The sequence below is a fragment of the Gigantopelta aegis genome, chromosome 10, assembly GCF_016097555.1.
Source record: "Gigantopelta aegis isolate Gae_Host chromosome 10, Gae_host_genome, whole genome shotgun sequence".
NCBI lineage: Eukaryota > Metazoa > Mollusca > Gastropoda > Neomphalida > Peltospiridae > Gigantopelta > Gigantopelta aegis.
Genome location: NC_054708.1, coordinates 37,848,584 through 37,860,987, shown reverse-complemented (window position 1 = coordinate 37,860,987; position 12,404 = coordinate 37,848,584). Strand labels below are relative to the sequence as shown.

Here is a 12,404-nt window from a genome sequence, read left to right as displayed (position 1 = left end):
GAATTCAGTCTCAGATATTGTGTAGTCACGTGAAAAAATTGAAATACGGGTGTTTTCCTTTGCACAATACTGGCCAATATCTTGTTGAATACAGGCATACATTACTGCTTTTGAGTAGTCCGAAAATATTACTTTCATAGCACCTGTTGAGAAAAAAAGAATTCACTTTAACTCATAAAACTCAAATGTCACTGTTTCCACATATGTGGTACCTGAGATCAGCATATTTTAAACTATGGCTAATAATGTTTTGTCTAACAAATGGTTAATTTTACAGTTGCTGAAAGGACAGCCTCCTACCACTAATTTTTGGAAAAAGTAGAAAGGGACCTATTATATTCACTTGTTCATAGATTAGACAGTACACACCACTGCCTTTTATATACTGGTCATGAGGAACTGGTTGGGATGGGAAAACCCTGAGGCCAGCGAGGGTGATCCTATTATCCGCAGCATCTCAGGCAAGTGCTCTATTACTACTGAGCTACATCCCACCTGCTTTGAAAGTGAATGGCAAACTTGTACGGTATAGGGGAGGGAGTGGCAAAATTATTTTAATATGGACTAAGATGAACATTCACAGATACAGCTAAAAACCAAGTGTCATTTAACTGAGACTTACAGTTTCTGAGAAATGGACCTAAATGCAAAAACGTATAAACTTATAACAACACAATCCACATATTATTAACAACCTAATGCAATACATATTTTACCAACTCTATCAAAGGTCTTTGGGAAAACATATAGCAAACTTAATTATGTTCCCATTTAACTTATTACTGTCTTCCTCACAAAGAACAATATAAGATTTTCAGAAATTTCATACATGACAAACGGACCGTACAAAATTCACAGCTATGTGGCTGCAAGGGATGGATGAAGGAAATTTACAGGCATTATTTAATTAAGACATTGATCAAAACTAAAATATTAATATTTTAATGCAAATGCCATAGAGTGGATAACCTCTTATTTGAGTAACAGACCACAGCATTTTTTGCATTTATGAAGTCAATGTCAGTACTAAATTCTGGTGTTCCACAAGTATTGGTGTTAGGCCCCCTGTTGGTATTGATATTTATCAATGACCTACCACCCACTGTCAATAGTTCACGAATAAACGTATGTGTTGATGATACGACGACATACATTTGGTCCATCCAGTTCTTAATATAACTGAAGCCAAACTGAATGAAGATTTTAGACACAGGTGTCTGGAGCACAAAAAATAATATGCTTCTAAATGAAAATAAAACGAAATGCACGTTACTTACCACCGCCCAAAAGCTATTTCGCATTAAACAAAAATATTTAAATATCTATGTCAAAGATACAGAAATAGAAAATACTGCAACACATAAGCTACGTAGGATGCAAATTTATCATTTTCTACTCCGGATATTTCGATATAAAATCGCCCCAGGAGATTTTATTTCTAAATAGAATCGCCGGTCGAAGGATTTATTTCTCGCCCCCCTCCAAATATATTCGCCCCTATATAATGTGTTATATATAGGACGATAATCTATTTTTACCATACGCATAGGCTATGTGCTGTCTTTAATAAAAAGTAAAAAGTAAAGTTTGTTTTATTTAACGATGCCGCTAGAGCACATTGATTTTTATCTTATCATCGGCTACTGGACGTCAAACATATGGTCTTTCTGACATATTTCTTTAAAGGAAACCCGCTGCCGCCACATAGGCTATTCTTACCAATAAGCAACAAGGGTCTTTTATATGCCGTAAAGTTTGTTTTATTTAACGACACCTCTAGAGCACATTGATTTTTATTTGATCATCGGCTATTGGACTTCAAACATATGGTCAATCTGATATATTTATTTAGAGGAAACCCGCCGGCTACTCTTTCTGATAAGCAGCAAGGGTCTTTTATATGCACTTTCTCACATACAGGACAGCACATGCCACGACCTTTGATGAACCAGTTGTGGACCACTGGTTGGAACAGAAAATAGTGCAAGCTGCAAATGGGTCTATTGAGAAGGATCGATCCGATGACCGACCGCTTCACAGGCGGACACGCTACCGCTTGAGCTACATCATGCTTTATTGGTTATCGAAATATCCCTATATATTAGACACATTTTGGAAACAGTTCTCCAGCGAATGGATTATCCTTCTAATTATACAACATTACATCAGAAGAATACACCCTATTTCACCTTTAGATTATACCGTCTATGGTTATAATTAATTACTGTAGAGACTATAGACGAGACTTTATTTCTTTATTTCATTGGTGTGCTGATTTTCTCCATAGGGTATTCATACGTCATGCATCTTAATTTTTCTGGAAGACATTAATCAATAGTATTTGAATAAACATATATACTCTCCGTCATATATAATTGAGAAAATATGTTTCGCTTTCCCATTAAATTTAGTGACCTCTTCGATGTAAACTGAATTTGATAATTACAGGGGAGACTGTGTTGTCCACTATACTAGTAATTCTACTGATGTAGTGGTGTATATGTAGGGGAGAATTTGCGCTCTCCTGGTAGTGTACTTATCTAATGTGATGATGTGTGTGTATATATATATGTATGTATGTATGTATGTATGTATGTATGTATATGTACCCTCGATTTATTGCCCCCCGATTTAACGCCAACCTCGCATACCGCCAACTTTCTTTAAAGTACCGTTTTCATTCATGTTTATTTCCCTCGATATAACGCCACCCTCGGTATCCGCCATCCGCCATCGACGTTTTTGAACCGAACTCCATTTAGCCATTATAATTCCCTCGATTTTTCCGCCAATGGTCTGGTCACAAAGTTGATTATAGTGATAATTACTAACGAGGGGAAATCCTAACACCGTTGTACACTGGCAGTACACACTGAATCTGTTTTTGTTTATTGTGTAGCAATTAACGGATGTAAGTGCTAGAATTGTTTAGGCAGGCGCGGTGTGTGTGTCTAATCAACACTCAGTATAGAAAGAACAGCCGCTATAGTGATCACGTGACAGAGGGGTGCATTAGATTCATTATTTCAATCGCGGATTGTTACGTCGGGTCTTTGAAGTGCTGGCAGCAACGACTCAAGTTTAATTAATAAACAAACTTTAGGTAAGTTTTATTATGCTCAAGCATATTTCGACCATGGCCTCATGTTAAGTTGCTATTTAGCTTTGGCATAAATACGACGACACCGGTAACGTATTTTATTATAGCAGAATGGATTTAAAGCGAAAACGTATCGTATTAGACGCAGTTAAAAAAAGAGAAATTGTTCAGTACTCGAAGATAAATTCAACTAAAAGTCAACAAGATATTGCCAATCACTTTTCAGCGTTGTGGGCCTATCCTGTAAAACGAAGGACAGTTGGTGATATTCTATTTCAAAAGGAAAAGTGGGAAGATGAAAATATCCCTCAATCCCTCTCAACGACGACCGACAATAAGCGGACCAAAAAATACAAGGACAGGATAACGATTGTTCTATGTGCCAATGCCGACGGCTCTGATAAGCTAAAACCGCTTGTGATAGGAAAATCAGCGAAACCTAGATGTTTTAAAAACTTTAACTTGAATTTGTACGTGGATTACGAGACAAATAAAAAAGCATGGATGAACAGAGAACTGTTTGCACGTTATTTAACAAACATGAACACCATGATGAAACGACAGAAAAGAAAAATCTTGCTCCTCATGGACAATGCATCCCAAAGAAACTGTCAAACATTAAAATTCACTTTCTGCCACCAACCACGACGAGCCATCTTCAACCACTCGATGCCGGCATTATCCAAGCTTTCAAAGGACAGTACAGGCGAATGCAACTTCAACGACTGGTACAGTGTATTGATAACAACAAGACTGGTAAAGATCTGCAGCTACCACTGAGTGACGGCATTCGTTTTGTCAAACATGCTTGGGATATTGTCAGTGCCACCACCATAAAAAATTGTTGGATTCACACAGGGGTCGTTCCTCGGGACCCTCATACCGACTTCCATCAAGAACCAGCCAATGAAATGACAGCGTTGCGAGATCTGGTTGGTGACGTCACGGGCCGACTTTCAATCGACGAACAGCTGAGAATGGATTTTGACGAGTTTGTCAACATTGACAACGAAGCAGAGACATTTGCTAATATCAGCAACGAGCAGATTCTTGAAAGTGTTAACAAGATTCACAATGAAACGACTGATGACCAGGAAGAAGAGTCCGACGCTGAACCGGAGCCCATTCCGTCGGCGGTTAGTGCCAGGGATGTCATGAACATGGTGATACGTTTTGTAGAAGGGAATCAACATTCTGTTGATTCAGATATTAACATTTTGACAGCCTTTCAAACACGACTGAATGAGATAATTCTATCAGGTGCTCAGCAAAAAAACATTCTGAACATGTTCAAAAAAGATTAAAGAATAAAAATAAATGTATTTCACAGATCGATTGAAACGCATACATGTGCGCGTTTTACGTTTTAGTGTATTGACTTGCCATGTTTACAGACAAATAAAATAATAATGTTGTTACCTGGTTGTTGTTACTTTTGTTACTGTTATTTACATTTAAAAAATAAGTCATATTCCTGACATTCAGCAACTTAAAAAAATATTACGTTTAGTAGTAAACCCAACTCGATATAATGCCAAAATTATTTTGGAACATTGGTTGGTGTTAAATCGAGGTTATATATATACACACAAGGTGAGCTAGTTTATTTCACTCTCCTACTAGTGTACTATTCTAATTTGCAAAGTAGGGGAGTTTGTTATGCTCCACCAGTAATATATTGGTCTAATATGATAGTGTATTTAGCTCTCAGGTTAGTCTATATATATAATTATGTGATAAATAGAATCTCACATTCGTAGTAATTTTATATACATACTTACATACATACATACATACATACACATATACACACACACACATACATACATATAGATATATATATATATATATATATATATATACTATCAGATAATTTCTTGATGGTCACGTTTTTGCCAAAGTTACACCTCCCTATAAGGTCACTGTGAAGGGATTGCATTGAGGTCATTTTCTCTTCTCCTCCACTAACGACCTTCTGTCGCTTTCCATTGTTTCCTATGTGGTACAGTGTACGGTCTTCAAATGTAAATACCTTCGACTTTTTCGCAGACGTCACTTTTGACTCTTGGTATAGTCTTCTGGATAGTAGGATGAAGCAAGATAGTTGCTCAAAACTGTATAAGATTAGCTTCACATACAGCAGCAGTTAACGTTGTCAAAATCAAATGAGAATGGGTGACGTATGGTAAACAAAATTTCACCTATCTTATATTGGAAAATGTTAATAATTTTAGTTAAATTGTATCAGTCATTATCGTTGATATCTTCTAATTACTACATTGTATGCCTAACATCAAAGTGGACAGGAATGTTCGTGGGTGTGAAAGTATATTAAATGTACTTTTCCTTTGACCATGTTCTCAGATAGTTGTGCATATTATAAGATATTATATTTATACATGTACGCTGTAACATGTCATCTAAGAACATAATTTTTACTAGCTGTTAATGTATTTTATAACAGATAAAATGTTTAGTACCACACAGAAAGAAAACAAACTATTCTTGAAGAAGTGTCATAGTATAAACTTTCATTATATTTTCTTACAAATATTTCACAGTTGAAATGAATAATTCATACATTGTTCCAGTAACTGAAGTTAGATAAACATACTTATGACCGTTTAGATAAATTCCATGCGTTTTGATTGGTTAATAACCAATGCATACCACAAGTACACCGTTTCATTTTCTGGAAAATACAGGATTTGCGGGAAAATGCAGAATTTGTCGGGGTGTACGAAATGTTACGTGACTTGCTTGACTGGTTTTACGAAAATACAAATTGCGGATGAGACCGACAAATTTTTTTCAAACACGGCTCACTGATTAAATTGTTAAAAGACTTGAATTCATTATGAATGGGAATACCACAATTCGTTATTTTTTATTTTTACTGTTTATTTGAAGATTTCTTGAGCACATTTGGCCAAAAAATGTGCTAGATTGTAGTTTTTCGCGTGTTAAAATCTAATGCTAGAATATAGCATTGCGGAATCAGTTACCGTGGTAGAACTTGGGCTAATTATCACAAACAATAACTCGACATGCTTTTTTACACGTTCTACAACTTAGTACAACACAACAAATATTTTTTGTTCGGCTGCCAGTGTTCAATTTTGTTTTTCCGATACGATTACAACATAATCGTAAACGTTTAAAACACGCAAGATAATAAGGCGCTAAGAGTTATCTCCCTTTGCGAAACACAGGTGACGAAATGGTTTCGCGATAAAACCACCCGGAATCCTTGTTGACACTCTTAATGCTCAAACAGCCAACAAAAAAGTTGTAAACACCTTGCATAGTAACTAAGTTATTTGTTTTTTTAAAAAAATCCAATATATTTTGAGGAATTTGATGTTATGTCATTTTATTCTTAAACTCAAACTCAAATGTGTGTGTACTTTATTTATTTTGTTAGTGTAATTTTAGTTTACTTATATAAAAAAAATATATCTAAAAGGTAATAAACTCGTTACGCGGGTTTTTGACAGGGCATATGGGATTGTACGCTGCGCTTCAGGAAATACAGATTTTGGAGGGACATACAATCCCGTACGCCCTGTCAAAAACCCGCGTAACTAATAATGTCATTATCTCCCCCAATTGGTGCTAGCATGTCATAACCCGTTAGTGATCTTTGCAAACATTATCTTGCCACAAATACTCTGCCTCAATATACACAACACTCGTTTCCTACATATACAAGCCACTAAAAATAAAAAGAGTATAGTAGCTAGAGAGCGAAATTAACTCTCCCCCAACATGTAGCCGCTATATCAGTAGAGTATAGTAGTTAGATTGCGATACGATACCTACCCCATCCTTTAGTGTTTACCATACATGGATAGATTTCTCCCGGTATGAATGAAACAACTTGCGACGTGGAAAAGACTTACTAGTATTATGTGGAACATCCTAACGTATCATTTTATTTATTATATATCTATCTATCTATCCATCCTTCCGTCCATCCATCCAACCGTTCATCTATCTATCAGATCTATATACTCATCCATATACCCATCCGTCCTTTCTTTGTCCATTCATCTAACGTGTACGCGCGTGTGTGTAGGTGAATGCGTGTGTGTTTCTGTATGTGTGTCTGTATGTGTACGTGCGTGTGTCTGTGTGTGTTTATCTGTGCGTGGGTGCGTGTTTTATCTTGCGTGTGTGTCACACTGTCTGTGTGTGTGGATGCATCATGTGTGCCTATTCGCGCGTGCGCGCGCGTGTGTGTGTGTGTGGCATGCACAAGTGTATATATCAGAACAGGTGATTTAAATATGTTTATGTTCCCTTATTCCACCACCATTCAACATTAGATGTCCATTAGAACATTTTAAGGGGGCAAATATTTTAAGGGGGTTTTTTATTTCGTGGATCGTGGCGATTCTATTTCAAAGGGGGTTTATTTTGAAATATTTCGTCGGGAGGAGAAAATTTTAGGGGGTGATTCGGCATTATTCTGAATTTATTTCGAATTAAACATTTGAAACAAAAAAGCAAGTAGCTTCCTGCAAAGAATGTTGATAAAATATGAAACTCACCTGTTACACTGTTATCTATACCTAAAAATATCCTAATTCTAAACCTCGTCAAATAACCATGATATCAAAACTTAGTAACCTGATATTCTGTATATATTTGTATTTGTGTGTGTGTATAAGTGTGTATTTCAAGATTTTTCCTTTGCAAGACGACACAAAGTATTGTGTATTGCAAAATATTTCTAATATAAGAAGATACAAAGTACCGTGTATTGCAAAATATTTCTATATAAGAAGACACAAAATAGTGTGCAATGCAAGACAAAGTACTGTGTATTGCAAAATATTTCGTATATAAGACAACATAAAGTACTGTGCAATGCAAAATTTGTCTTATACAAGAAGGCATAAAGTACTGTGTATTATGAAATATTTTCTATACAAGAAAGTTTGTTTTGTTTAACAACACTACTAGAGCACAATAATTTATTAATCACCGGCTATTGGACATTTGGTAATTTTTTACATATAATAGACATGATAGTACACATCACGGACTTTAGTACACCAGTCGTGGTGCTCTGGTTGAAATGAGAAATAGCCCAATGGGCCCACCAACGCGCATCTATCGAGCAATTTATCACTGGGCTACGTCCCACGCCTTCTATACAAGAAGACACAAAGTATTGTGTATTGTGAAATGTTAACCACAGAAGACACAAAGTACTCTCTATTGCGAAATATTTTCTATACAAAAATCAAGGTACTGAGTACTGAGAAATATTTTCTGTACAATAAGAGGAGGTAATTGTTGTATATTTTGCGATATTTCCAATACAAGCTATAAGATATCATCTGACACACAGCCCGCTCAAATTGTTGTATTACAACATTGATCCAAACAACAACACAACAGCTGATGGACAGTTAACATGTCAGAATATACACATGTAGCAGACAATGGCTAAGAGGGTCCTTGGAACCCGAGGTGCGTGATTTAGTTCCTGTCGATAGCCTGAAAGGTGCTATGGGTCAGAAAAGTCACCAAAATATATGACTGCTTTTGGGGTGATTTTGCTAGTTTTATTGTTGCATTATTCCCTGTATTTTATATTCCAATATGTTAATCTGACAAATGTATTTTTATAACTTATTTTGTTTTGGCATTAGATCGGTTTTGGTTATGGGAAAAGACTTGCGATCTCACTCACATGCAAAGACCGCAGTCTTCATGGATATTAATCAGCTTTCATTGAAAAATAGTTTACACTTTCAGTTATTTAATAGCATTGAGTTATACAGCTCTTCTGTATAAGCAATAACTGGACATTGTGCACCACAAGAGAAAAATTCCCCTAATATAGATACCTAGTGTTGAAGCATTTGAAAAACAATGTGTTACAACCGAAGTGTGATCTTGACTGAAGGTGTAAGCAACAGTCGTGCAATCGTGCGCTTATCCGAATCGGCACGTGATCATCAAATATAAGAGAAACAACGTATATACCTTCCTCATTTCAGAGTAAGTTATGTCAATAACTGAATTATTCATCTCTTTTTTTTTCCTTCTGTTTTTTTAAATTTAGCTGTACAGTTAAATGAAAATTGTAGGTATATCATACTACACATACACTTTCTGTAGGAAAAATGTAGGTGTGTCGGTAAATACACATACACTTTTAACAAAAAAACAACAACATGATAACGAGAACGGAAGTGGTGTATAAATATGATTTTTTTAATATTCTTGTTAGAATATAGGATAAATAAAATAACCATTTACTGTCTTACGGTATCGGTATAGACCTGCTCAGGTCCAATATTGAATGCTGAATGCCATTAGCCATTCTAACTTTGACAGAATAACGCCAATATCTTAAGGCAGTAAACAGTTATTCTCTATATAAATTCATATGCTACGGTGAGCTAAAATTTGTCTCAGGGGAGTGTTGGGGAATGAGAGTGATACGTCCACTTAAATGGCGAATGAATGAATGAATGAATGAATGAATGAATGTTTAACGACACCCCAGCACGAAAAATACATCGGCTATTGGGTGTCAAACTATGGTAATGCAAATAAATAAAGTGATGATCAACATCAATATAAAAATTCAAGACTTAAACAAAAACAGTGTAAAGAACTGTGCAAAAACACAAATATCACAGAATTTTACGGATACTGAATTTTACTCAAAACTTAAATTTTGTGCTGTATTGGCCATTCTCAAAGAGAATGTTATACCCCTGCACCACGGCGAGGTTACAGCACATGCAGGGGACTTAAATGGCAAGGTCTGCATAAATGGTATGTTCAGAGATGAAGTGAATGTTGCACAAGATGACTCCGAGTTCCGTGGGCAAGGATATGACAAGTATAACTAAGCAAAGATTTTCAAACAGTTCACGCCAACCAAATGTAAATGTTTCAAGCCTATGACCCATTTGCTATAAATTCTTGTCTATGTCATATATGCTGATTTGGTGCAAAATGAATCTTTGAAAACTACATAATATTAATACATACATACATATATGTATACATACACCTTTTGTACATGTATAGAGCAATCATACACCTTAATTACCTTTTCCTTGATTCACAAGATAGTGTCCTGGTGAAAGTTGTTGCATATAATATACCTCTGGCTCAGTGCACTCTTCACTAGGCAACCTAAAAATGTTAATGGAATTTGAATTAAATTACACTAATAGTAATATACATAAACATATTAGCCAATCTGCCATTTGTTATGTCACTAAATCAGTGCAAATATTATTCTTGTAAGCTCATAAAGTTGGCTTAGATTAATCATGTTTGCTACAATGTTGGTTTAAACAATATTTATTCATAGATCAAATCTGGAATTGGCCAACAGGCAAGTGCCTATATTAAGGCCTCTCCCTACATTTAACAAATATACATGCTATACATAAAGATGGCTAGAACAATATTACAATAAAGATAACACGGATAATTGGGTGGAATAGAAGAGAGGAAGGTGTAGATGAAACAAAGAATAAATAGCAAACAGAATGGTTAAATGGTTAATTGATCTCAAAACGCTTACTAATAATAAGAAAATTCTGAACAGATTTAAATATAGAGATATTATCTTGGACACTTAAATTTGAATCTCCAAATAGTAAAGTATGACACTTGAGATTATAATAGTTCAGTGAATGGGTATTGCGAGCTGCAGCGTATGTTGGACAAAAACATAAAAACAATTTCAGCATCTTGAACTGGATGCCCAAAAGTACAAGAAGGGGTCGGCTATGTAGAATCTGTTGCCTTCTATCACCTTCATAGAAATAGGATGGAACAGCAGGGTCGTCTTTGTTCATTTGTATTTTAAACAATTTTAGTGAAGAGAAAAATTTCTAATATCAGGCAACAGATTGTTCCATATTTTACTGCAGAAGGAAAGAATGAATGAATGAATGAATGAATGTTTAACGACACCCCAGCACAAAAAATACATCGGCTATGGGGTGTCAAACTATGGTAAATACAAAACATTAAATGATGAACCACATCAGTATAAAAATTTAATAGTCAAACAAAAACACAGTGTAAAGAACTGTGCATGAATACAAATATCACAGATAGATAAAATTAAAATTTAGAGTAAAAGTCAGTATCACGTAAACATTGTAACACACATTCTGGATGGAATCGAAATGATTCCATCACATTACGTCGGCCAAATATATCCTTTTGAGTTTCTTTAAGATGCTTACACTCCACCAAAATGTGGCGCACCATCAGAGTACACTGACTGTGCTTACACTGAGGTGGAGGATTTTTCCTTAAGATAAATGAATGGGTCAAATATGTATGACCGATGCGAGCACGACGCAAGACTATTTCATCCTTCCTGCACTGTCTATAGGAGGGCTGCCACTCTCCGAAGACTGGCTTGATGGCATGAAGCTTGTTAGCAATCGCACCGTCCCAATCATGTTGCCAAGTCGAAAAGATAAATTTATTTATAGCATGTTTAAAATCAGTATACGGCACACCAACCTTGGCATGAGGCAAGTCCAAAGCAGACTTGGCAGCAGAATCTGCCTTTTCATTACCCCTGATGCCAACATGGCTAGGCACCCAACAAAATACAATGTCTTTATTGGCAATGGATAACAAGACACACTTTCGTCTCACCATCCCAATTAAGGGATGGTCCAGCTTCATATTGCGCAAAGCTTGGAGACACGAAAGTGAGTCGGTAAAAATAATCAAATTGGATTCAATCGAATCTTCGATTTCATTTCAGGCTGTAATGACTGCCCAAACTTCAGCACTAAAAATTGATGCCAAGTCAGGCAATCTCATAGAAAGTACTGTGTTTGGTGTTGAAAACTGTACCACAAGCCACAGAATTCCCATCCTGTGATCTGTCTGTATACACAGGAATGTAATCACGGTACTTGTCTTGAATTTCCATGAAAAACTGTTTATAAACAACAGCATCTGTACGATCTTTTTTCAGATGTGCCAGATCAAAGACAATTTTAGGTGGTGTAATACACCAAGGTGGTAAAACAAAATATGAAGGAGTTTCCAAAGTGTCTGATAAATCAATGTTGGAAAGCAACAAAAAAACGCTGAATGCGAAGACCAAATGTACCTTAGCATTTAGCCTGGCATCAAACAGCGCATAATGTGTAGGCTATTTCGGTTAAGATTTAATCTTGGTAGCATACTGCAGGCAAAGCTTTGCACGTTTAGCACCCAAACAAGGTTCGTGTGCATCAACGTACAAGCTCTCTACAGGAGATGTTCTAAATGCACCAAGACAAAGCCT

At 36.0% G+C, this 12,404-nt stretch overlaps 1 protein-coding gene across 1 annotated transcript; it reads left to right on the top strand.

The window, feature by feature from the left end:
* Positions 1 to 3,600: 3,600 nt before the first annotated feature.
* LOC121383613 (jerky protein homolog-like) lies at positions 3,601 to 11,993 on the top strand. The gene is made up of 2 exons (XM_041513703.1): positions 3,601 to 4,263; positions 11,874 to 11,993. The coding sequence occupies exons 1-2, from the start codon at positions 3,601 to 3,603 to the stop codon at positions 11,991 to 11,993; spliced, it is 783 nt and encodes a 260-aa protein (XP_041369637.1).
* Positions 11,994 to 12,404: the final 411 nt, after the last annotated feature.

Coding starts and splice junctions, on each gene's coding strand:
- LOC121383613 (XM_041513703.1), top strand. CDS start 3,601: ATGGATGAACAGAGAACTGTTTGCACGTTATTTAACAAACATGAACAC. Junction 4,264..11,873: donor CCAGGGATGTCATGAACATG/GTGATACGTTTT, acceptor ATTTCATTTCAG/GCTGTAATGACTGCCCAAAC.